The 25,655-nt window shown below is 42.7% G+C and overlaps 1 protein-coding gene across 1 annotated transcript in view; it reads right to left on the bottom strand.

The window, feature by feature from the left end:
• ZNF532 (zinc finger protein 532) overlaps positions 1-25,234 on the bottom strand; it is a 39,565-nt gene extending 14,331 nt beyond the window's left edge. The window contains exons 1-3 of the mRNA XM_054986970.1: positions 22,898-25,234; positions 9,603-9,784; positions 2,898-3,074 (exon numbers count right to left, since the gene is read on the bottom strand). Coding sequence (XP_054842945.1) covers positions 2,898-3,074; positions 9,603-9,784; positions 22,898-25,234 — 2,696 coding nt within the window. The remainder of the gene's footprint in view (positions 1-2,897; positions 3,075-9,602; positions 9,785-22,897) is intronic.
• Positions 25,235-25,655: the final 421 nt, after the last annotated feature.

The following is a 25,655-nucleotide window of genomic DNA, read 5'->3' as shown; positions in this document are numbered from 1 at the left end:
GAGAAAAAAAAGCATCCAAGCCAACCTTAAGATGTGCAAACTCTCTTCCCCAAAAGAAAGCCCTGTATCCCACCACTCCATTAAGCAAAGTTTGAAGCTTTCCTCCAGCCTACAGAATCTTCCTCCAAATTAAGTGACTCTTCTGTGGGGAAAAAAATCCACTTAAGTTGGAGGAAGGTTCAATAGTAGGAAGTTTCTCCAGCCCAGGGCTTTTTTTCAGGGGGAACATGGTGGAACGGAGTTCCGGCACCTCTTGAAAATGGTCACATGGCCGGTGGCCCTGCCCCCTGATCTCCAGACAGAAGGGAGTTTCGATTGCCCTCGGCACCAAGCGGCGCGGAGGGCAATCTACACTCCCCTCTGTCTGGAGATCAGGGGATGGGGCCACAGGCCATGTGACCATTTTTGCTGAGGGCGATTTTAACTTTTAAAAACTCCCCCCTTGTTCCAGCTGACCCAAAGTGATGTCATTGTGCAGTCCTGACTGTTCCACCACTGAGTTCCACCACCTCTTTTCCCAGAAAAAAAGCCCTGCTCCAGCCTATGGTAGTATACCAGCCCAAATATATTATAATTCAATCAACTGCATTCTTCATGGTTTATTAAACAATACACCACTGAAAATCAAAGTTAAAAGTTAAATGAAATCTTTGACTTCTGACTTCTCTCTACTCTTCACCTCTGCTGATGCCTTTTGCTCATCTGTTTGCAATGGATCTAAGCAGATGGAGATTGTCACAGTACCTCTGATAGCCTTTGGCTAAGCAGATTATACTGAATTGGGCAAACCCGATGGAGACAGCCCAGGGCAGCAGGAGATTTAACTCTAAGGCAAATGTTACAGAATTAAACAGCGTGTCGTGCTTTTTGGCCATAGGCTTTCAAATGGCGTCTAGGGACTGCAAATCATTTTGGGGGGGTTCTGGCATCTTTTGCTGGCGGCCTGCAGAAGACAACTGCTGCTGCTTTTAACGAATAATCTACTCCTTAAATAGAAGTGGACCCAAAGCAAAATGTGAGGCCGTGACACATCAACATGACTGTCAAGGGCAAAAGACTTGTGGTAAGACTCCTTTTCACAGTGAGTGCATGCACATCCTTGCATATTAAGAAAAAGGATTATACGTACATCCCTGCCACAGAGTCCATCAACGAGAAGCCAGTTTAACCATAATAGTAATAACATTCGATTTATATACCGCCCTTCAGGACAACTTAATGCCCACTCAAAGCGGTTTACAAAGTGTTATTATTACCCCACAACAATCACCCTGTGAGGTGGGCGGGGCTGAGAGAGCTCCAGAGAGCTGTGACTCGCCCAAGGTCACCCAGCTGGCTTCGTGGAGGAGTGGGGAATCAAACCTGGCTCTCCAGATTAGAGTCCCATGCTCTTAACCACTACACCAAACTTTGGCCATAGGCTTTCAAATGGCATCTAGGGGCTGCAAATCATCACAGCTTCGCTCGAGAAATCCTAGTTTGGCAAGAGTGCTCAGAATTCTCTAGTCCTTTCAGACAACATTTAGTGGAGACTGAACATACACATGGGAAGGAAGCGGCATTGCAATGACAAGTTCAGCCCACACGATGCATTTTTGGGAGGAATCCCCATCGCATGGACAGGTGCCGACACATATCCTTCTTTATACATATACTGCACTTATGCTGGGGTAGCATTTGCTACCATGACAGCACTCTCTGCCATATACATTCTGTCTCTATGGAATACTGTGCAAATGTTAACATTGGTAACTTTTAATCACCATTACAGAAACAGAGTTCCCAGAGTTAACATTGAAAGGAATGAGAGTTAAACTAGTTTGCATCTGGAGTGAGAGTAAGATTACGCCCAGGTCTTCAACAACAAAGATGGATTTGGTGATCGGGAAAAGGCTGCAAAATTCCTACATGGGAGTTGCTTCTCTGCAGGAGATACGGGCTGTCATGCATAGAAGCAACCACAGTATTAAATACTGCTTTAGCTCGAGATCTTTTTAACACACTCAAACTAGATGAATCACAGTATGATAATTTCATTTCATCTTCCACCTAGGAGGACAGCAGAATAACGGGCATTCTTGGGCACCCATGTCTTTGGAAAAACCAGGAGGCCTTCAAAATGCTTATCAAGTTCCACCTGGTAGGTAAAACGCTCTTGGCTTTCCAAATGCCAGAAATGATTTCTTACAGATGCACTATGGGGCAGCTGAGCATTTGCCCTTGATAAACCACGATCTTAAGCAATTCCAACGGCAATATGACATTCACTCTCTTGTGCCAAGTAATAACTTAGCAAAGAACTTTGCCAAGTTATTTTCTTTAAAGGACAGAGGACAGTTCATATGTTACACAGGAGCACTCGAGTTCTCATTCCCCTCTTACGCTGTAACACAGGAGCGAGACTCGGGGCAAGCATGAGATCCACAGACCTCTGACGAAGAGAGCTGTGGTTCTCGAAAGCTTATGCTACAATAAAGTTGGTTAATCTTAAAGGTCCTACTGGACTCTTTATTATTTTGCAACTACAGATTAACATGGCTAACTCTTCTGGATCCTAGACCTCTGAGGTTCACAGTACAAGCTTTGAGACATTCAGTACACGATGTGGCCCAAAACCTTAGTTTGCTGCTGATTCTATCTTCCGCAAGGACCTCTCTGATGACTGTTACTTATATAATACACATTTCCAAACTTCTCTTATTGACACATACGGTGGAAGCAGGGAAAGAAAGTGTCCAAGTCACCCCTGCTTCCCCTTTCCCTGCTTCCCTAATAGCCTTCAATCAAGATCTGCATCCAATACAGACTGACAGCCATTGGAAGCACAACACTGAATGCCATTTGCCCAGCAGTTACTGAAAGCTGTCAAGCAGGAAGACAAGATGGGCAATGCTTACTTTGGCTCCCCTATCTTGATTCCAGGGTGCTGCGTATAGGCGTGGGAATGGGTGCTGGGTGCTGACTTGAATGCCATTGGACAGATGGGACATTTGTAGAAGACTTCACAGTGGGAGCCTTGAATGTGAGACTTGAGCGCTGCCACATCCGAGTACACCACATTGCAATGGACGCACCTGTAAGAGAGACAGAGAGGGAAGACCACTTTTGAGCATCACCGCTCTGAAGGGTTTATCTTGACCAACCTCCTAATCACAAAAGAAGTCAGTCAAGGGTACTGCAGAGGATCTATTCCGAACACACAGTTTGCATTCCGCACAGGGACAAACACCAGCTAGGAAGTCTGTGTATCATTTCTCTTCTCTCCCCACCCAACCCTACCCATACCAGCATGTCTTGTTATATGTTAATGTCTGAATGTCTTCTTCACACACTGGGGACCCCGATTGGGAAATGGCTCCAGTGAAAAGCAGACTGGAAGGCAAAACATCTGCCAGATGTTGAAAGCTAAAACTCTGAACTGTTTTTATCAGAACGCTTCCCAAGAGACTTGCTTCCTAGCAGGACAATTGTGTGAAAATAAAGAGGGCTCTCAACAAAGATGAGCACCCTAATTTCGTTTGAAAACACACCCTAAACCTACGTTTCCTTTCAAATAAGAAATAACATAATAGAAAAAAACACTCCCATCAACTGTAACTAGAAAATAAAAAGGGAGACAAACTTAACAAAAGGAGAAAAAAGGGTTCTTTAAATCGTTAAATAACGCAAGGAACAGAACAATGCCCTCTAACTCTTTCTCCCCTATCTCTTTGGCATTAAATCACAAAACACACAAACAGTACAAAAATATATATTAGACCTGCATCAAAGTAGTCCTAAACACTTCAATAAATATACTGTATATCAAAGAATATTTACCGGGCTTTACAATAGACCACTCTGGCAGCCTCAGTTTATTTCAGAAAAGGCAATCAAACCACTAAGAAATCCGCGAGGCTTGACCGCCTGCCCCCTTTAATCAGGGCTGGGTGCGGATTTCCCATCACCCAAACCACAGATTTTACAGGCAAGAGCTTCTGCTTTCCAATGTCTGACTATCACCAACTTGGCCCCGTTACAAGACAGATTTGGTTCAGACACAACTCCAAATCACAGTCTGACGGTACTAAGACACTGAGGTTTGGCCTCATATGTGCCCTCCTCCTTCTATCATTGTTTACTAAAATTCTCCCCCTCCCTTTGCTGTTGCTTGTCAAACCATAATTTATCCTTACATATCAAGTGGGCAAATTATAGTTTGTCTGGAAACCAGAACTGCAAACCATAATCAAATGGGAGGTTGTTTTCTAGTTTCATGGGAAGTTATGATTGCCCCCATTTTCATGTAATGGGAAACTACTGTTAGTCCAAATGGAGGATGGGAAGGAGGAAAGCATCACGTGCGAAGAAACGAGAACAGGAGCTCATACATGTAGCATGGAAGTTATTTTTGGTGTTACATCGGAATCAAACTTCACTCTTTAAGGACAGCCATGCTGTGCCTTGATGTCACCACCCACAACACCAGATTTCTTTGGAATCTGGGCCTCCAGCATCCTACCAATTTCAGTCATATTATTATCCCACCAAACATGAAACAATAAAACAATTCCTCATCTGGTAATGACATATCGCTGTACCTACAACTCCTCTAGCATTGTCCAGCTCTAGTTCCTAAGATATGGCACATTCTACCAGGGCAAGATACACTCATCCCTGACCTAGATGGTCCAGGCTAGCCTGATCTTGTCAGATCTTGGAAGCTAAGCAGGGTCAGCCTTGTCAGTACCTCGACGGAAGACCACCATAGAAGCCCACGGTCACTACCCAAAGGCAGGCAATGGCAAAGCACCTCTGAAGTCTCTTGCTTTGAAAACCCTACGGGGTCACCGTAAGTCATCAGCAACTTAACAGCTCTTTACACACACACACAAGATATCCTTTGGCCAAAATCTGATGAGTACTTATAGATAATACAGGACTAGCTTTATACAGGCAAATTCACTGGCTGATAGACACACCATCTTCAGGGCTGGCAATATCCTTGACAAGGATTCTCATCAGCTTAGAAAGATTTGTAAACTAGAGATATGAGCTGTCAACATGAGACAGGTCAGCAATACTGCATGCTTTGAAATGCATTTAATTATTTCATAATCATGTCTTTAATATCCTTCTGACTTAAAAGACTAATTACCTGCAAACACTGAAACTTGTACAAAGAGATATCTAATTTCAGCAGGATATATGAGTCCAGATTTTCAGGGCATAAGCTTTGGAGAGTCAAAGCTCCCTTCTTCACTGTCTAATTTCACTTTCTCATCTGAGCTAGAGATAGGATTTGATACCCAAATTATCCATTAACTCATATTTTCTTTTACACCTGGGCTTAAAATTGAGAATGCATTAATCCCTAACCCAAAGTAGCTGAATCCTACATACTTTTACCCAAAATGAAGTCCCTCTGAGTTTAGTGGGGTTTAACTTTCTCATAAATTTGTTAAGGACTACATCCTGAAAGATTTCAGTGTCGCATGGGAATCTACAAAAAAAAGGAGTGGGTAAGTAATCCAGTCATTCATCCAGCAGGGGGAACTTATTTCCTTTAAAAAATTCTGGAGGTTGAAAGAAAAAGAAGAAAGCCGCACAGAACTTGGCAGGCCTGATTTCTCTGTGCAATTTCTGGCACACCCTTCCCATTCATACAACTTCCAACAGACCTTGCTCACAAAACTTGCCCCTGGAAAAATTGTGTGGCTAACTTATTGCCACACATCTGTTCCATCTGTAATGACTCATGTTATTTGATCAGGAAACGTTAAGTCAACCCAAATCCTCATCCTCATGAAAGATACAAGCGAACACAAAAACTTTTTTTATTACGGCGTTATTGCAAAACACCCAGTTGAAAGATTTCAGAAACTGTTTCAAGGCAAAACTTTTAACCTCTGCCTTGCTCGTCTACCTTCAGAAGCCGTAAACCTTGGAATACCAGCTTCCTAAGGCAACATCTGGACAAAGCCTTGGTGTCTGTGCCCTGTTGTTCGCCCTCCAACGCAACAGTTTGGCCACTGTGTGAGATAGGATCCTGGACTAGATGGACTGATCCAGCTCTTCTTAAATTCTATTTAGGCCTATATGAGTCAGAACTGACAGCCGACTCACTCAAAAATGCATGCCTAAATTTTATACATCTAGGGAGCCCTTCCCATGTTATAGGTTCACAAAGGTGCCTGCCTGCCATGTACCCAACTGAGTGTTGTATACGATTCTATCTATTTCTACTGCGGAAGGGGAAGCTGGAAGGATATTATACACATTGAAATCAATGTCCTAGAGGAGTGAGTGCAAGAATACTAGCTCCGCCCCTTACCCACACGGAATCACTCAATCGTAAACACGGAGTCTTCATGTGTCACAACAAGTCTATGTGTATAGGCACTGTGCCCAAGAACAGGAATGCTGTTTTTTCAAACCTTCTCAATCACAGGCATGGGGCCTACTTATGTAGACTCTGTGGCAATAAGCTAAGGTGGGGAAATTCCTGGAGATTTTGGAGGTAGAACCAGGGGAGGGAGGAGTTTGGGGAGGGGAAGAGACCTCAGCGGGGTATAATGCCATACAGTCTACCTGCCAAATCACCAGTAACAAAAAAGAGAGGGGTCCCAACCCAAACAGACTACAACAAGGGCACACGCCCTAGGAACCCAATAAATCTATGATTATTATATCAAAATATTTTGTTATTTATGTCTTACTCACCAAGTGAATACAAAAAATGCTGTGAATTAGCATTGATCAGAAACGGAAAATATCCAAATGAAAATATCCATCTGGAGAGTGTGATTGGGACTATTATGTGTGTAGAGGAGGCCAGGATGAAGGGAAACCGAAACGAGCAACTCTAAGCTGGCAGGCTCGTTGCCACCTACCTGGAGATCCAGAGGGATCCTATTAGGCTCTTCTGATATTGCTGTTTTGGACACTTACCTTTACATTGACCATCCTGATGTGAACACAAGAGGAAGAATCATTCCAAGGACTACTCCAGCATATTTAGATTATAGAATTGTCATTGACTCTTTGCAGCAACTATGGGACAGATGTGTGTACTTTGCAGCAACTATGGGACAGATGTGTGTACTTGTTGTATTTATAGATGTATGCATTGTAAATATTTGACTGATTGTACATTTTTTGTATTCACTTGGTGAGTAAGACATAAATAACAAAATATTTTGATATAATAATCATAGATTTATTGGGTTCCTAGGGCTTGTGCCCTTGTTGTAGTCTACCTGCCAAATCAGCCATTTGCTCCAAGGGAACTGGTCTTTGTAGCCTGGAGATCAGCTGCAATTCCTGTAGATCTCCAGCCACCTACTGGAAGCTGGCAATCCTCCTACAAGCCAGCAATCATGCATAGGCAAGGGGTGGAGCCTCTGCACTCGTGCCTGCAGCCCTTCTGTGCACATGATTGCAAAGCTTTTTTGCTCCATTTTGCTGATGCACTATTTACACTCAAGGCAATTTCTTTTTAACACTAGAGAGCATTAAAATGGCATTACTTCAGGCTGTCACATCATTTCGTTACACTTATGTACTACTTTTTAAAAAGAATTCCACCCTTCTTCCATGGGGCTCAGGATAGTATGCAAATTTCTCCTCTCCTCCATTTTATCCTCACGATTTATGAGGTAGGTTAGGTTGCGAGTATGCATCTGGCCCCGGGTCACTCAGCAACGGTTGATACAGAGCGGGGACTTGAGCCTGGGTCACCCAGAGGCTAGTCTGACACACTTTGGTCCGGCATACCTACGGGACCGCCTCCCTCCCTATGTTCCTCCACGGCAGCTCTGCTCATCTGAACAGGGTCTCCTGCAGGTGCCAGGCTGCACACAGGTGAAATCAGCAGCAGCCCGAACAAGGGCTTTCTCTGTGGTGGCCCCTATCCTGTGGAATGACCTGCTTGAGGAAGTCAGAAGAGCCCCCACTCCCCTGGCTTTCCGTAAACAATGCAAAACCAAACTGTTCAAAAAGGCTTTTTACTCAAATGGGAGGGCTGTATTGTAAGGATGGGGTCTCAGGTGCTACACTAACGAGTTGGGGATCATAGACTTCGTCACTATTTTTGCCTTATATATTATCTGCTGCTTTAAATATGTACTCCTATATACAACCAGCGCTCCATGTTGTCTAATGTTAGTCCTAGAATTGATTATGTTTTGCTGCAGTATTTTTTCTACATTGTCTTGGATCATTGCTAATGCTATGTCTTTTAAATTTGTATCTGCTTACCTTATGGTATTGTATTGAAATGTACTTGATACTTGATTGTATTAACCTCATACTGTGTAATCCACCTTGAGTAATCCGCCTTCAGTCTCAGTGAGAAAGGCGGACTATAAATGATGTAAATAAATAAATAAAATAAAGTAACCACTATACTAGCAGCCTCTTGTGCACTAACCTGGCCTGTGGCTAGGCTTACTTGGCCGCCTCGCTGCACTGATGAACTGAAATGGCAGCCTAGAACACATTCAACACACCAAGACTGTGTGTGCCATTGAAGGAAGGTCAGCAGTAGCAAGAAATGTGTCTGAGGAACCCTAGACAAGTTTCCAAGTCTGGACTGTTATCATACTAAATAACCTGGATAGTCCAGACAAGCCCAACATCATCAGATCTTGGATGCTAAGCAGGGGCAGCCTTGGTTAGTCATTGGATAGGAAAGAAGACCAGAATGGCTATTTAGAGACAGGCAATGGCAAACCACCTCACTTAATCTCTTGCCATGAAAACTCCAGCAGGTGTTGCCATAAGTCAGAAATGACTTGATGGCACTCTCCACCATCAATAAGGGTACTACAAGCTTTAACTGATTTACTGGGTAGATTAAACAATGAATGCATTTGTTGGTTTATCCACTGGATAAATCAACTGGACTTCAAATTAAACACACACCTGTTCCCCCCACCCCTTTTAGGAACTCTTATAGCCTTTATGGCATATGATGTATGGTAGTATTGATCTTATTGTTATTTGTAAAGCACCTAAAAGCACTAGGCACTGCACAAAAAATTAAAAATAAAGCAGAATCCACCCACAGACTTACAATTGAAGTGAAATAAATTATAAGTTATCTTCCTTCACCATCTGAAAGAGAGAGACCTATATTGAGGATCTGGTGATGTGCAGATATATCAATTAATTGGCTGTGGCTGAGTGGTAGAGCACCTGCTTTGCATGCAGAAGGTCCCAGGTTCAATTCCCAGTCTCTCCACTTAAAGGATCGGGTAGCAGGGGATGTGAAAAACCTGCAAATATGCAAAGTGCTAAATCTAGGGAAAATAAACTTAACACCTGCTACCAATGATTGGTATAATATGATAAAGAGAAATTTTAATAGCTGAAAAGGTAACTACTAAAATTAAAGCTGCACAAATTATTTTTATATAGAAAAATGGATTTCCCATTTATCATGGTGGTTCAATGAAAAATACTAGCACATGTCTTAAAAGACTGAGATTCATATAAAACAAAACAGTAAGGGTCTTTTAAGTTTTTATAAAAGTTATGACGGAATCTTTATCTGGGAGCCTGCAGTGGCTCTCGGGAGCCGATTATTCCCCTGAATCGCTTTGAATTGTTATTATACTGACCGGAATCCAACTCTTCGAGTGTAATGTAGGCAGTTCTTGGTGACGTGGGTTTGGAAATGGACCGACCTGCAGATGGCGCCGCATTCCGGACAGGTGTATGGAGATTTATGTTGATGGATTCTCTGATGCGATGCAAAACTGCACAGATTGGGAAGTAGCATCTGGCATATACTGCATGTTTTCTAAATGGCAAAAATCATAAAAACTTACATAAGAATCATCAATATTAAAGCAAGCCATAAAAACAAGCCAGGAGCATAAAAACAGCATAAAACGACATTCAGCACCCTCAAATGATATTCATAAAACAGTCCTCAGGTTAGAAGCAGATCATAAAAACAACTTTTAAAAGTATGAAACCTCTGTTAAAACTCGAGTTAAAAGACATGTTTTGATCTGGTGCCTAAAGGACAGCCAAGCCTCAAGATGAGGTGCTACCACTAAAAAGACCCCGTCTCTGGTTACCACCTGCCTCATCTCTGCAGGCAGATACACAGAGAACCAGGCTTGACAGGAGGATCACCCCTAAGAAGGGGCTGTGGCACAGTGCTAGAGCATCAGCTTAGCATGCAGGAAGCCCCAGGTTCGATCCCTGGAATCTCCAGTTAAAAGGATCAGGTTGCAGATGATGGAACATCTCTCTACCTGAAATGAGCCACTGGTTGAGAGCCACTGACCGTCTGAGTAGATAATATTGACTTTAATAGATCGAATGGTCTGATTTGGTACAAGGCAGCTTCATGCGTTCATGTGTGTTCAGGGCTTTTTTTCAGCTGGAACGCGGTGGAACGGAGTTCCGGAACCTCTTGAAAATGGTCACATGGCTGGTGGCCCCGCCCCCTGATTTCCAGACAGAGGGGAGTTTAGATTGCCCTCCGCTCCGAGGGCAATCTAAACTCCCCTATGTCTGAAAATCAGGGGGTAGGGCCACTAGCCATGTGACCATTTTCTCTGAGGGCAACCCACTGAATTCCACCACCTCTTTTCCCAGAAAAAAAGTGCTGTGTGTGTTCAAGGAGAAAATGCAATGGTTAGCAAAAATATAAACATTTGCCATATCTAGCCACTACTTATATATTTAGAAAATTTTTAATGCCGTCTCTGCAGGAACCTGCCCAATAAAAATAATAAAAACATTAAAAATATTAAAACCCAGCAATAGAAAAAAAATCTTTATCATACTTTTTTTAACAAAGTTTTCACGCCCTGATCCTATTACCCATGGCAAAAACCCTATGAAGCTGGGAGTGGAAAGACTGGTGAAAAGTATGGTCTCTACAGTGGTTTATAGGCTTAAGGTAGCTGATGAGGTTCTATCTCCAAACGTAATCAGGCATAGGTTGGGCTATCACCTGAACAGGAGATTGCATAAGGAGCCCATTGTCTGCCATTTGAACACACTGGAGGAAGGCAGGAAAAGTTAACTCTGTATAGCAATTAATCTAATGCTAACTCATACAGTTAAAAACAATACAGCTATGGACTCCTTCATCCATATGTAAGTCAATTCTCAATGGCCTCGCTGGCTAATCCAGTCACTCGTCTCACCCACCTCATGTAGCAGACTGATTTCCCCTGAATATATACATACACATGCATATGAATGTATAGATAGATACAGGTCTCATTTTGAGGGGGAACGTGCAGGAATGCAGTTCCGGTAGTTCTCCAAAAGATCACATCAGGTGGCCCTGCCCACCTGATTTTTGGCCATTTTGGGCCCTTTTCGGTCTGGATCAGGGCCGAAACAGCCCAATTTGGGCCCAAAATGGCCAGGATCAGGCCCAAAACAGCCAGGATTGGTCCCAAAATGGCCAGGATTGGGCCTCTGACGGTTGGTGGATCACTCTCCTGCTCAGCAGCGGCCCAATCCTGACCATTTTGGGCCCCTTTTCGGCTATTTTAAGCCCCGTTTTGCCATTTTGGGCCCAATTTCGGACCTGAATGGCCAGGATTGGGTCCAAAACAGCCAGGATAGGTGATGTCAGGGGGTGGGGCATATGCAAATCAGTTATGCTAATGATAGACTTCTGGTGATGTCGAGGGGTGTGCCATATGCAAATGAGTTGTGCTAATGAGTTATGCTAATGAGTTCCTGCAGCTCTTTTTCTACGAAATGACCCCTAGATAGATAGATAGCTATATATATTTTTTCATAGATTGTTTTTAAAAAGTTTGCTAGGTGCTATGACAAAGGGTACTTGTGGAGTACCCTGAACAAACAGACAGAATTCTAGCCTGTATTGAGAATTGAGAGCCGGAGGAAAATATGGGGGGGAAGTTTTTTCCCATGAAGTCTTTTCCCCTATTTTTTTTTCAACAGAAAAATTGGGAAATTTGGGGGAGTACTGAAAAAAAAACACCCTATTAAATGTCTTTTGAATATTCTCTCTGAAATGCTTTTAAAGGCAAGATTTGTCTAATTCAAAATGTATAGCATGAAAAAGTTTTTTCCCATTAGGAAAACTGGGGGAACATTAAAAAACCCTTTTTTTTTCTTTTGGAATTACTGCAACGAAAGACTAGGTTTTACTCAAAATGTGAAGTATGAACATTATCTCATTTACAGCATTAGATAATGATGTATGTAACAACATTTTATATGTTAAATCAGTGAAAGAAACAAAGGTTTGCTTAGGAAACTAACTAATCCATATATTTCTGCATTTCCTGAAATGTCCATTTTTTTCCTGAAGAATAAAAATTCTTCCCTCCGTGGCTTCCAAATTTCCAGAAATTTTACATCTCTATCAGTGCAATCCTAAACAGAGTTACTCCAGTCAAAGCCCAATGAAATCAATGGGTTTAGACCAGAATAACTCTGCCTAGGATTGCACTATAGGTCTGTACCACTTGAGATGGTAGATGAAGGGACAAAATTTTCAGTACTCCCTCAGCCCAAACTTCCTTTCTTGTAATAAACTACCTACCCATCAGAGAAAGAGCTACATTAAATATTTCTCTCCAAAGTGCCACTTGACCACATGCAAGGTAATTTTTGCCAAGGGAGCCCTGGAAAATATGACTCCATCACTATGTATAGTCTGAAGAGGTTTTGAATCCTACCACCTCATTCTTGGCAGATTAGCTTTTAGTTCGAAAATGAAGCAGAGCTTGTTAGAAGCAGAGCTCGCCAATAACCTGTAGACAGCCTAGAAACTGTAAGCCACTTTATGCAATTCTACAAGTACCCTTTGCCATAGCAGCTAGCAAAGTAATTTTTTAAACATCAACATTCTCGTTGGTTTTGAACAACCACCACCACTACCACCTCAGGAAGTTTCAAGTAGTTCACATTTAAAATTAAGTCAGATGGGACAATCTCAGAGGCTTTCACATGAATTGTCAACCTCTTTTGTGTTGCTACATCTGAATCTGTGCCAGCACAGAGATAATGCTACACAACAGGTAACAATGAAAAGCAGTAGGGAACTTGCATGTGATGGTAGAGAGTGCCCTCAAGTCATAGTTGACTTATGGCGACCCCTGGTGGGGATTTCATGGCAAGAGATTAACAGAGGTGGTTTGCCACTGCCTGCCTCTGCAACCCTGGTCTTCGTTGGAGGTCTATCCAATTACTAATCAAGGCCGACCCCGCTTCGCTTCTGAGATCTGACGAGATCAGGCTCTCCTGGGCTATCCAGGGCAGGGCAGGGAACTTGCATAAAAGGGAGGAAAACAGAGTAGAGGGGACGGTCAACTATATTCCCACAGTGCCAACCTGAGCAGATTTATAGAGTATGTCCACAGAGGCCAATGGGTTTAGAGCTAACTCTGTTTAGGAGTGCACTGCCAACCTCTTAATCCATGTTTAAGAGATCAGGAGACATACATCTGCACTGGCCTCCTAAAGATATTGTTGCAGAAGCTTGTCTCCAAGGTTGTTTTTACAAGCATTGATGGTTCTTATTACATACATTTAAAAAGAGGAAACCTTACTGAATTGCACTTGCCACACTGGGAGGGTATACCTCCCCACACGTATAGCACATAATCAATAACTTACTGAACAAACTTACTGAAATCTTTGTAATTCAAGGAGGATAGCAGTGAATAGGTCAGAAAAAAGGATTTTTACTCCGGTTTGGGTGCAACACCTCTGTGAACTTTTGCAAAGTTTGCACCTTTACCCAACACTATGAGAGAGCCTTCATCATTTCCACTCTAGACACTAACAGCTGCAGAGGGTCTTGGATAACACAGGAGAAGCCTTAAGTCTGGTGGCCTGAGAACAGAAGTTTGTAGCTTGTTCTAACTTCTAAGCGCTTCCATACCTAAACAGCAAGAGCTGCTGTTGTGAAAACAAAAATGGTCTCATTTATACAGCTGTGACCTTGATAATAGGCATAACAAGTGGAGGACCCACAAAGACTTGCAGGGTGGGGGGCACCTTATTTCCTCCCTGTATCCCACTCCCCACTCAGTATGCTCCTTTCCTTCTCCTGGCAGCCCCCATAGCCCCTCTTTTCATGCTTCTTTCCCTCTTATCCACCCACCTACCTCTATCTGCTCCCCAGCCCATCTTTTCCTCCTTAACTTCTCCTAGCACCCTCTTTCCTTCTTTTCTGTCTCACCCACTCAACCATCTTGTTCTATTTTCTCCTCCCTTCAGCCACCTCCTCTTCCTTCTATCTTTTACCTCTTTTCTTTGACTGACAGAAACCAAGGCCTGGAAGGGTTGGCAATATTATTGTGGTTACCTACCAACCTCCTCCCCACAAACGGCCTCTAAGATTTCATAACAGTCTTCCGAGATTTGAGTGGCCATTCATCTCTTAAAGATACAGACACTGCTTTTATTATTTTGAAGGGGTTAAACCTTCGCTCCAAATTTTTAAGTGTTCATGTTTTTCTGCAAACCTGAAGTTATAGAACAACCCCTCCCGCCCCCCATCCCTTGCCTCATTGTGTGGATTTTTTTTGAACCACACATGAGGGTCTGGTTGAGAATTGAATATAGTGATCCTCAATGCTGCAATCAAAGGTTTGTATATTTCCTTTCACTAGTCACTCAGCACTCTGTCTAGAGATTGTGGCAGCTCAAGTGGTGCTAGAGCCAAAAAGGTGGCTATGCAATGGTGAAAGTGAGAAGGTTGCTTGGAACTGGTGTTTTGTGTTCCAGATAATAATGGGAACGAATCCTGGGATCTCAGGAAAGGGCTTTTGGATCCTGGCTCTGGATCCGAAATAGGACTGAAAAAATTCAACAAAACAGTAAAGAAAGGCACAGAAGGGCTGCCTCAATTATAAACCACTGAAGTAAAACAAAGAAAGAATGGCCTAAATAAAATAATATTGTCAGTTCCAGAATGTGACATACCTACATTCACTTGACTCAATAAAGGAGGCCACATTCTCTCCATTTTGCAAGATCTGAGCAAGGCTGTTAACAAATAGATCATTATGGAGGTCTTTCATTCATAGGGCTGTCATAAGTCAGAAACGACAGCACTTGACACACACACACGCACACATTCATGAAACAAAACTCATGGAGGTATCATACCTCACATTATATCATGACAGTTAAAGAGAGATAATAGGCACGTGCCCGAACAGTCTAGTAGCATAACTAAAATGTCTCAATGAAAAAACTTTGGATGTTGTTTAAATATTGTCAAAAGCTATAATGAAGATCCCTCGCACAGACACACACCTTGGCACCTTGAAAAAAACACCCGTCTGCCACAGTAGAAGAATCAAACAAAATGGGAACTGTTTTCTCAGAGGCTTCATAACTAGCTTGTTTGCCCAAGCCTCCTGGGTTTGTTCTCAGAATTAACCAGACAAATCATTCCCACCAATAGCCACACTAAGAGCCAAACCACGAGTGACACCTGACACTAGTTGGACACTTGTCAGCTTCCCTCACGTTTTGATGGGGAATGTAGGCGTCCTGGTCTTGCAGCTTGGCTCTCTGACTGCTGTCCAATGGACTTTTCAACTGTCGCTTGTCCAACATTCCGCCAAGCTGCCTACATTTCCCACCAAAACTTGAGGGAAGCTGACAAGTGTCCAACCTGTGTCATTCGTCACTTGTAGTTTGGCTCTAAGTAGTCATACTTGTTGATCAAGAATGTCATCCTTTTCTTCAAGGCTGTTTGAACACATGGACATTATCTATTTTTTACTCATGTTAAATGTATTTGTATAAAATATTGCTGATGGCAGCTTTTGAACTACATAGAAAGCTGTCTTATATTGAATCAGACCATGGATCCCCGTACAGCTCAATATTTTCTATGTTGACCAGCAGCTCTTTGAAGTCTCAGACAGAGAAAGGCATTTCCCAACACTTGCTAGGAGCCGAAGCCTTCCATACACGAAGCAGAGGCAGTACTGCTGAGGCACACATTCTTCCCTATGACGCAGATGCGTGAGTGTACATATATTGCATCAATAAATATTCATTACTCTCCGGGAATGACTGTATATTTTATTTAGAGGGTTCTCTCTCTCTTTTTTTGACCTTAAGGAATTCAGGGTAGGGAGTTCGTTGTTATGACTCTCCAAAGCACTCTGACTTTTTCCTTGCAAAGGCACGGTTTATGCAAGAGTGTTCCAGGCCAACAATTTCCTCCACCCCATTGCACTCTCTGACCTTCCCACAATTATCCCCTAAACATGTGGCAACAGGAAGATTCCCATACACAAGCACTTCAGCACGGTTAATATGATAGGTCACGGCACCACTGAATGGGCTTTGTTCCTCATCTTGTGACCCAGTGGAGAAGATTTTAAGAAGTGTTCTTCAGTACTATTATCCCTCACAGAGAGAAGGAACAGAAGGAAAGGCTGGGGGGAAACCACAAAGCAAATTACTGAAAGAGCAGGAGGAACTATGTTATTGATAGGGGACATTAAGAGATGCCTATGTCATTGAAACATTTTGATAGTTCAGAGGGCAAAACATCTGCAAAGTTTGCTTGGCTATGAACTTTGTTATAGACACACATCCTGGGAAATTCTGGGAACTGTAATCCACCTTGTCTTAAAAATCACAAATTTTATTTGCTTCCAGTGAGGAGAAACTCTACACAAGCAGAAGACTATAGCAATACGATACTAAGCTTTTTTGTAACAAACTTTGTTTGGCTAAGTTTATTTTTAAATTCTATCCTCCTTATTTCTTCACATTTACCGGCAGCACAACAGTGTATTCTGGCGCACAAGAGTATATTCTGGCACACTATCTTAAACAAAACTGTATTCTGTTTTCCCTTGCAATGCCATTCACCTAGAAATGATGCAAATATCCCAGAGGAAGGAAGCGAGCACACTGTAAATTTTCTCTTACACACAAATACATGTACCTGAACTCTTTGTGTCTGCCTAATAACATGCAGACTTTTCTGTTTCTAAGTTCTGTGTTTAAATTTCACTTGAGAAGTTGGGATGTTTTTGAACATTCCCTGGCATCAAAGAAATTCAGGCCATGGCTAAGGAGGATGTGTACAGTGATATGTAAGAGCCCCATTGTTGTACTTCATTTTGTTCTTTATCAGCTTACTATAATGTAAAACTTTTGCAAACTGGAAAAAAAACCCTGTTCATGGCATGTGATTTAATCTTATTTCTATCTTTGATACAGGGCAAAAAAAATTACTACAAAATCTACAGTAGCATAGAAAAATCAGCCTTCTACTGAACAGTCATTAGATATATGAAAAGCAGCATCAAAAACACAACCTTCCATAAAGCAGCACTTCTCTTTACTATTTATGATGCTCTGAAAGCCAGGGGCAGCATTTCTTTACACATTAATGGGGGAGTTCAGAAGTCAAGTGCCCAGAATGCAAAACAAACTTTATATGCAAAATTTAACAGCTGAAAATCCAACCAAAGAGTATGTCAGGTCATGCCCCTCAACTGACAAATTATTAAGAGGCACACATTTAATGGGCTGCATTGTGCAATACAAGCAAATGACAAAACTACTGCCAGCACTTGCCAAAAAAAAATAAAATACTGCATTGCAGAAAACTCTTGATTCAAAATGCAAAGTATAAAACACAAATAGAGGACGTGTGAGGGGGCCTATTTTCTCCCTGTATCTCACTCCCCACAAGATTCCCTCTTTTTCTTTTCTCCACTTCCTTCTCTTCCTCCCTCCTACCCACTCCCTACCCATACCTGGATAGCCCAGGTGAGCCTGATCTTATCAGATCTCAAAAGCTAAGCAGGGTTAGCCTTGGTTAGTAATTGGATGGGAGATCTCCAACGAAGACCAGAGTTGCAGAGGCAGACAATGGCAAACCACCTCCGTCTCTTGCTGTAACCCCCCCCCCCCGAGGGGTTGCCATAAGTCACCTATGACTTGAGGGCGCTCTCCACTACCACCCCTAGCCTACCCATCTTTATCTGCTCCCCCTCCCATCTTCGGCTTTGTCTCTTTCCCTCTCCTGGCAGCCCCTCCCCTTTACTTCTTTCCCACCTACCTACCTTTTCCTGTTCTCCCACATTTCAGCTTCTTCTTCCTTCCCCTTTAACAGCTTCCTTCCCTCTCTTCCATCTTTTTCAGCCCCCCTCCCCTTTGACTGATAGACACCAAGGCTTTAAAGGGCTGGTAATACTGTTGTGCTTTCCTAGCAAATCCTATCCCCCCCACACACACCAATGGCCACTGGGATTTCATAGTATCATCTCACGAGATCAGTGTGCATTCAGCCCTTGAAGCTACAGAAGTTGCTTTTATTATATTGGGGGGGGGGGGTTAACCAACAATGCATTTTTTAAAAAATGATTTCAGATTTTTGTGCAAACCTGTGGCTTCCTATAGGACTGAGGAAAAATCCCACCTGTCCCTGGCCCCACTGTGGATTTTTTGATCCGTACCCTCGGACCCAGTTCAGAATTACATATAATGATTTTCAAGTTGTTTAAACAGGCTTCATAATCAACACAACCCATTACAGTTGGTTGCTATGGTAAGGAATAGATCTGACCTCCACCATGTCTGACACGCTGGCCTAACAAGCCTACCTGTCCCAGGTGTTAGACAACGCTCCTCTTTTTCCAAAATCACAGCAAGAAGGCAGCAAGAAGAAATAACTTATCAATGCCACTGACCCACCAGAGATGGCGGGTGAGCTGTATCTGTCTTAGCAGATCAGAAACTGTGCACATGTGGAACTGAGGTTAGCCAAAGGTGGTATCTGATGCTGTGTGTCTGGGGGTGTTATCATCAAGGACTGCGGTCATACCGATCCCACTGAAATGAAGGGAACCATTCTAAAGCATGAACTGTTAGAATACATTCTAGGGGCAGAGATCTTAAACAAAAAGCCAGTGAACTTAATGTCAAATAAAGTCTACCACGGAAAGGAGGAGGAGGAGGATGTATTTGGAAAAACCAGACTGAACCCCTCTATCCCCACTTGTTGGATACTGAATACCTGAGGAAGTTCTTGGAGATCAGATGTGCAGATGTACCGCCAGCCTTAGGAGGTGGTACAGGGCTAGGTGGACCATTGGCATAACTTTGGGATGTTTGAGATAATCTTCTTACTCATGTTCCATGACCACCAAAATTGAGCAGCCATATACTCTCACCCACTGCAAACTATGTGTACACGCAGAGGGAATACGCAAAGCATTCTTTGTGGTGCAACCCTTACACAACAATTCTTACACTAATATTCTGCAATATTCCATTGTATTCATGCAATCTCCACCACATATGGTTCTACCTAGTGAGCAGCAAAGAAGAAAGATCTCTACCAAGGGTGAAAGTCCTTGTTGGGAAACCTGATCCAGTAGGATTGTGTGGGTGTGTATACCGGAAAGGGAGTCTCTGCTGATGCTGTATATTTTCCTAATTCGTACTCTCTGTACAGAACTCGTTTTTTAAAAAAAGAAAGCACATGGTGTACTCAAATAGTAAGCTGCAAGTGAAGGTAATATCAGTCTCTTTTTAAAGAACATTTCACCTTTTGTTTTTTACAAACTACATGTGGTGTTGTGATTTAAATGGGAACACTGGGGGAAAGGTCTTTTTAACCCTTCCCCCCCAGCTGATTTTCCCACTAAAAATCCCCATCCCATTTTTTAAAAAATCTGATTGGAGACTGTATATCTTAATGTTTCCCAAAGAGGGCAAAAACATTGTGAGAACTGTGGTTTTCAGTGAGGAAACAGGTCAAGATGAAAGGATTAAAAGCACCCCCCCCCATCCACATCTCACATGCCCCCCAAGTAGCTGGGTTTTATAAAGAAATAAAACATGCTAATAAAGAATCACATAATGACAACCAGATGTAGTTCTCTGCTTAGAGAAATATTTTTAAAAAATAATTTTTAAGGGTAAGCAAAATAGCAGTTAACAACGAAGCTGTGATAAAATCCAAAGTTCTAATTTCGGTGTGGCCGTGAACTTGCTAGAAAGTAATTCTATGAAAATTTGTCTAACCTATTTATTTCAACGGGCCTAAACTGAAGTAACTCTGCACAGGATTGTACTCTATCCAGGGGTCATTTCGTAGAAAAAGAGCTGGAGGGACTCATTAGCATAGCTCATTAGCATATGCCACGGCCCTTGCAATCACCGGAAGTGTGTCATTAGCATAACTGATTTGCATATGCCACACCCCCTGACATCACCTATCCTGGCTCTTTTGGACCCAATCCTGGCCATTCAGGGCCGACATTGGGCCCAAAATAGCAAAAAAAAAAAAAAAAGGCTGAAAATGGCCCCAAAATGGTCAGGATCGGGCCACTGCTGAGTGGGAGAGTGATCCACCACCTGTCAGAGGCCTGATCCGGGCTGTTTCAGCCCCAATCCAGGCTGAAATGGGCCCAAAATGGCCGAGAGCCAGGTGGGCAGGGCCACCTGACACGTGACCTCTTTGGGGAACTGCCGGAACTGCGTTCCTGCGCGTTCTCCCTCGAAATGAGCCCTGACTCTATCAGTACAATTCTAAAACCACCTTCCTAGGTGTAGATCCCACTGAGTAGACTTCAGTGGGATTCTAGGTAGATCTGTTAAAAATTGTTCTGTTGGAAAATTAAGGCAAACCAATTCCCAATTTCTGATGTGGAGATACAGATGTGAATTTCAGGGGGGGGGGGGAGAAATGGGGGAAACTTTTTCCTGATTCCCCCCCTAAAAGACTTTCAATGCAATCCTATGAAGAGTTACTTCAGTCTAAGCCCACTGAAGTCAATGGGCTTAGACTGGAGTAACTCTCCATAGGATTGCACTGTTAATTTTTTAAAGTTTCCAATATGAAATGTTTGGAGAGAACAATAATAAAAAAAACTCCTAGGAAATACTTTCTCATTTTTAATGAGCGAAATGCCTTTTAAGACAAGGCTTTACTCAAGTGCAGTAGGAAGTTCTTTATATAAGGCAATTTACAGCATTAGAAAATGATAATTCCAGTAAATATTGTAATCAAAGATATTACTTTCAAGTATGTATTCATTGTTTAAATGTGACTAGTTTAACACAACTGAAGAGTTTGATGTTTGTAAAGTTACCAAGTTTCACTTAATATCCAAATATCCACCTAGCCTGGTTATGGCTGTATGAGACTGTTTCTGGTCCAAAGGACACATATTTTGTTTACTATGAAAATGTGTGTTTTCTATTTTCAACTTTTATTTCTTCCTATCATTCAGAGGGCAAAACTAAGATACATGTGCAAAGACAGCAACAGGGTACAGAAGACTGCAGCTGTATTTGCAATTTTGCTCATAGAAAACTCCGGTATTTACAACTTTAAATTTCTTAACTGCGCTGCCAAATAGTACAATTTCATATGCAAGGTTATAAAGTATGCATTTTATATTGTTCAAGTAAGTTTAATAAGCAAGCACATACTGCATGTATTTCAATCCCTACCCCTGAGAAAAACAGCTCCCCTTTCCCCATAGCTTCTTGAAATTTCTTGAAATTTCTTGAAATTTCTTGAAATTTTATGCAAGGATAATTCCTCAACCTGATAATGAGGGTTCAGACACTTTATTTTGGGTTTTCCTCCACAGCAAACTCATTCTGGATCAGACTCCTGACCAAACAACATACTGTCACAATCCAAAATGGAACCAGATCTTTAGACGCCCCTCTAAGACTTGGCATGTGTCATCAGAAGCAGCATAGAGTAGTGGTTAGAGTGTCAGATCAGAGACATGGGAGACCGAAATTTGAATTCCCACTCTGCTATGGAAACCTGCTGGGTGATGTTGGGTCAGTCACACACTCTCAACATAAATAAGGCCCGAGTGTCAAATCTACGCACTAGCTGTGGCCTTGGCCACAAAGGGACTCCTCTCCCTTGGAGTTACTTACCAGAGGCAGGAAAAAAATCATTCAATTTCTGGCCCAGGGCAGAAGACTTCACCAAGTTCCTGGACAGTCCTGAGTAGTCATTGCATATCTTGGGCTACAAACTCAGTCATGAGAGCTACAGCACAGATGAGGCCCAAGAGTCCAGGGTGGACCATAAGTACAGGGCCAGGATGCATTGTCCAAAACCCTGGTGTGTGTTTTGGGGCACAAATGACCCCTTTATATAGTTTCCGATGAGGAACATGGAAGAGACAGGACCTCAGTTGTGGTGCTGAAAGATGACGCCCCCGCTATGAGCGTAAGCACAAAATCTGCAGTCTGGGTTAATTTTACTGGCACTATTAAGTATTATGGGCAGAGAGATCTGTAAACGGAAGCCTACCTATTGAGAATTATGGGTGCTTTGAGATTTCAAAAAAATGAAAGAAATTCAATAGCTACCTCCACAGCAACAGATTTCATCCAGTCCGTGGGATCTGATAGAAGGTTTTATATGAATACTTAATTGTTTGAGAGTTAGGTTGGCCATAGCTTTTAGATTGTTGTACGCCACCCTGAGTTTTCAGCATGGGCCAGAATATAAAACCAAATAAATAAGACTGTCACTTACGAGGCTAGTCAAGAGTTCTTAAGAGCATTTTGTTCTTTAAAGAAATAACTAAAGTATCCTTTTTGTTTCCAAAAGTTTCATGCTTCACCCCTCTCTCCCCATTTTAAAGAATGCTGCTCCAGTCTTTTGACACTTTTCTTAACACCAAGAAGACGATAAAGAATAAAACTGGAATCCTGCGACACCTCAAAGACTAACGAAATTTATTCTGGAGAAAGTTGGGAATAAATTCTGCCAGTCATTAAGGTGCCACAGGACTCTAGTTTTATCTTGCTGTTGCCACAGTCTAGCTCGGCTACCCATCTGAAATTATCAAAATAAAGAATGTGTACAGAAAAAGAAAACAGGCAGAAGTACAAAATTGCCCACATATATGCAAAATGTGAGATACTGTACTTGTCCACTTGAGTCAGCAGCATGCTGGAAGTGCGTAGCTAGAGACGTCTCATCTTGGAAAACTTCATTACACTCCAAACACTTCAGGCTATGCCGGCATAGCTTTGATGAGTCTTCGTCCAGAGGCATAGCTGGAGGAACAGGAGTGCTCGCTGGAGCTGATATGACTGTCCCAGTTATGCCAGACTGTATCTTTGTTACAGTATGGGTGCCCACACCACCAGGGCTCTGAAGACCAGACGATGCAACGGAAGTATTGCTTGTAGGAGAAGCTATCATTTGATCTGTTGGGACCGGTTTCAAAATCAAATGGGAACACTGCATCACAACCCCTTTCTCCTTATGTCCACGAGCATGGGAAAGGAGGCTGCATTTGTTGTAGAAAACAAGGTTTTTCGTGCAATGATTGCAGGTGACCTCGATTCTCACACTCCTCCTATCGTAGTGTTGCGTCAGACTCTTTTCGAGAGCAAACGAGTCCCCGCACTCCAAACACTTGTAACCACGGGTGGGCAGAGTGATGCCTGCATTTGCAGGAGGACTGAGGTTCGGGATGTAAACTGGGACGGGGTTAACACTGCTAAGCACCTTGTTGAAAGCTTCAACGACCGAGCTCTGTAAAGATGACACCACCTGGACTCGAGATACTTTTTTAGAAGGCTGCGAAGCAGCTGCTGAAATTATTGCCTGCTTAATCTGTTGCTGAGGTTTTGTTAGCACTTGGCGGAGCTCAGAAGTGGTCTGAGCGCTTTGAGGCAGTAGGTTAAGGTTGGCAAGATGGACCGTCTTTGGCACAAGTTTTGCACTGGCAAGGCTCGACGCTGGCACCACAACAGTCTGCTGCTGTATCGCGTTGGCAGCTTTGATAATGGCACTGCTGGCACTCTGTACCGATGCAGCGGATATCACCGTGGCTTTCACCGTTGTGTTGTTAGCCAGTTTCAGATTGATAACTTGTGATCCTGCCGTCTTAACGGCCGATACGGGAAGAAAAGCAGTAGCCACAGGCTTAATGGTGACCTGCTTGGGAGCCAGTTCCGCTGACGTGACGGCATTGGCGACAACTGTTGATTGAAGAGGTGCCCTAGGGGGAGAAGAAAGGACTGCAGAAGTTGGAGAGGACAACAGTGATGTCACAGATGCAACCATGGAACCAGCTTGGTCTGGTTTCCTCCCACTGTCCAAATCAACTTCCGGCAACACTCTTGTCACCGTTCTCTTGATTTCCCCAGATGACGTCTTGATGGTTTTTATGCGAACTTTTGGAATTGCTGGTGTTGAGCCTGCGGGAGACTGAGGAGACCCTTTACTGCTGTTTTCACTCGATATACTCCTGGGACTATCAGGCTGTTTCACTGAAGATTTTTTAGCACAATCAATGAGACTTTGAGATTCAGGTGATTTGTCAGAGGCCCTTGGACTTTCATTCATATCTTTCGGCAACGGAGATGATTCTCTTGAATTAGACTGTGGGTCTTTACTGGTGTCCGTTGCTGCTTTTTTAGCACTAAGTGCTGCAATTGCAGCAATACACGAGGAAAGTTTTGCTGATGTTTTTGCTTTTGACTGTGAAACACTGGCAAGGGTTACTTCCCCTTTCTCTGTGCCCATTTTTCCATCAATTGCCCTATTTTCAAGTAATTTTTCAGAGTTTTCCTTAAGCAGCTTATCATCTATTTTCCTTGTTTTAAAAGGTTCATACATACCTAAAGTTGTTGAGTTTGCTTCAGAGTCCCTTTTAACAACTTTGTTTTTCTCTGCATTGCCTGAACTTGCCACTCCAGGTTTAATGAGGTTTTCTCCTCCAAGTACCTTTAGCTTCTCATATTCCTGCTGGGAGACAGACCCCGTTAATACATTTGCTCTGAAGTTTCCACGCATCTCTTCTTTATCAGGAGGATCATCCACCTCAATTTTTTCATCATCATCAAACTCTTCGGCGCTTGAGATTGGGCTAAACTGGTTGAAGGCAGACTCCTTCAACGTCGTCTCCGAGACGGAGGTATCATCCTTCAGAGACTTCCCTTCCTCTTTATTGTAGCCCTCGAGAGTCGATACAGTTAGAAACCCGTTATGCAAACCATTGCCTGTGGAATGGTGCCCATCCTTCTCCGTTCCTTCAGAAGAATCAATAGTCCGCACGTTTTTCACAATGACACTTACACCGACATCTGATGACGAGGGTGCGTGGGAATCGTCATCAGTGTGTACGTTTTGTTTTATGTGGCTTTCATGATCATCGTGTCCAGATTCAATAGCAGCTTTAGGGTCAACCATATCTGGGATGTCAAATGCCGCAAGGAGGTCATCAAAGTCTGGGGTCTTCATATCTCCCATGGTCACGTTAATTGTTCAGAAGTCAATCTACAAAATGAGCAGAAATTTTTTATATGAGTACTACAATATGGAGTCCCATCAAGTATCTTATCAGCATGCATTACTCATTTTATAACGCCCATATTAACAACATGAAGTTCTGGCAAAACACGTAATCATCTCATATGAACAGATATTCTTTACTTAAAGCTTCCTTAACACGGACTCAGAGCACAGGTCCATCTATCTCAGTGTTGTCTAACTAGCAGCGGCTTCCCAGGATCTTAAGCCAAGAGACGTATTTCCCAATACATGCTACCTTTAAATGGAGGTGCTGTGATTAAATTTGGAACCTTCTGCTCTGCTACTGAGCTGTAATATCCTCCTTCACCCAGTCTTCACTGTGCTGTAGTTATGTACGTTCAAATCTCTGTTTTTCCAC

Source organism: Eublepharis macularius, chromosome 8, assembly GCF_028583425.1.
Source record: "Eublepharis macularius isolate TG4126 chromosome 8, MPM_Emac_v1.0, whole genome shotgun sequence".
Taxonomy (NCBI): domain Eukaryota; kingdom Metazoa; phylum Chordata; class Lepidosauria; order Squamata; family Eublepharidae; genus Eublepharis; species Eublepharis macularius.
Note: the sequence above shows the minus strand (reverse complement) of the source record. Positions and strands in the feature narration are given on the sequence as shown.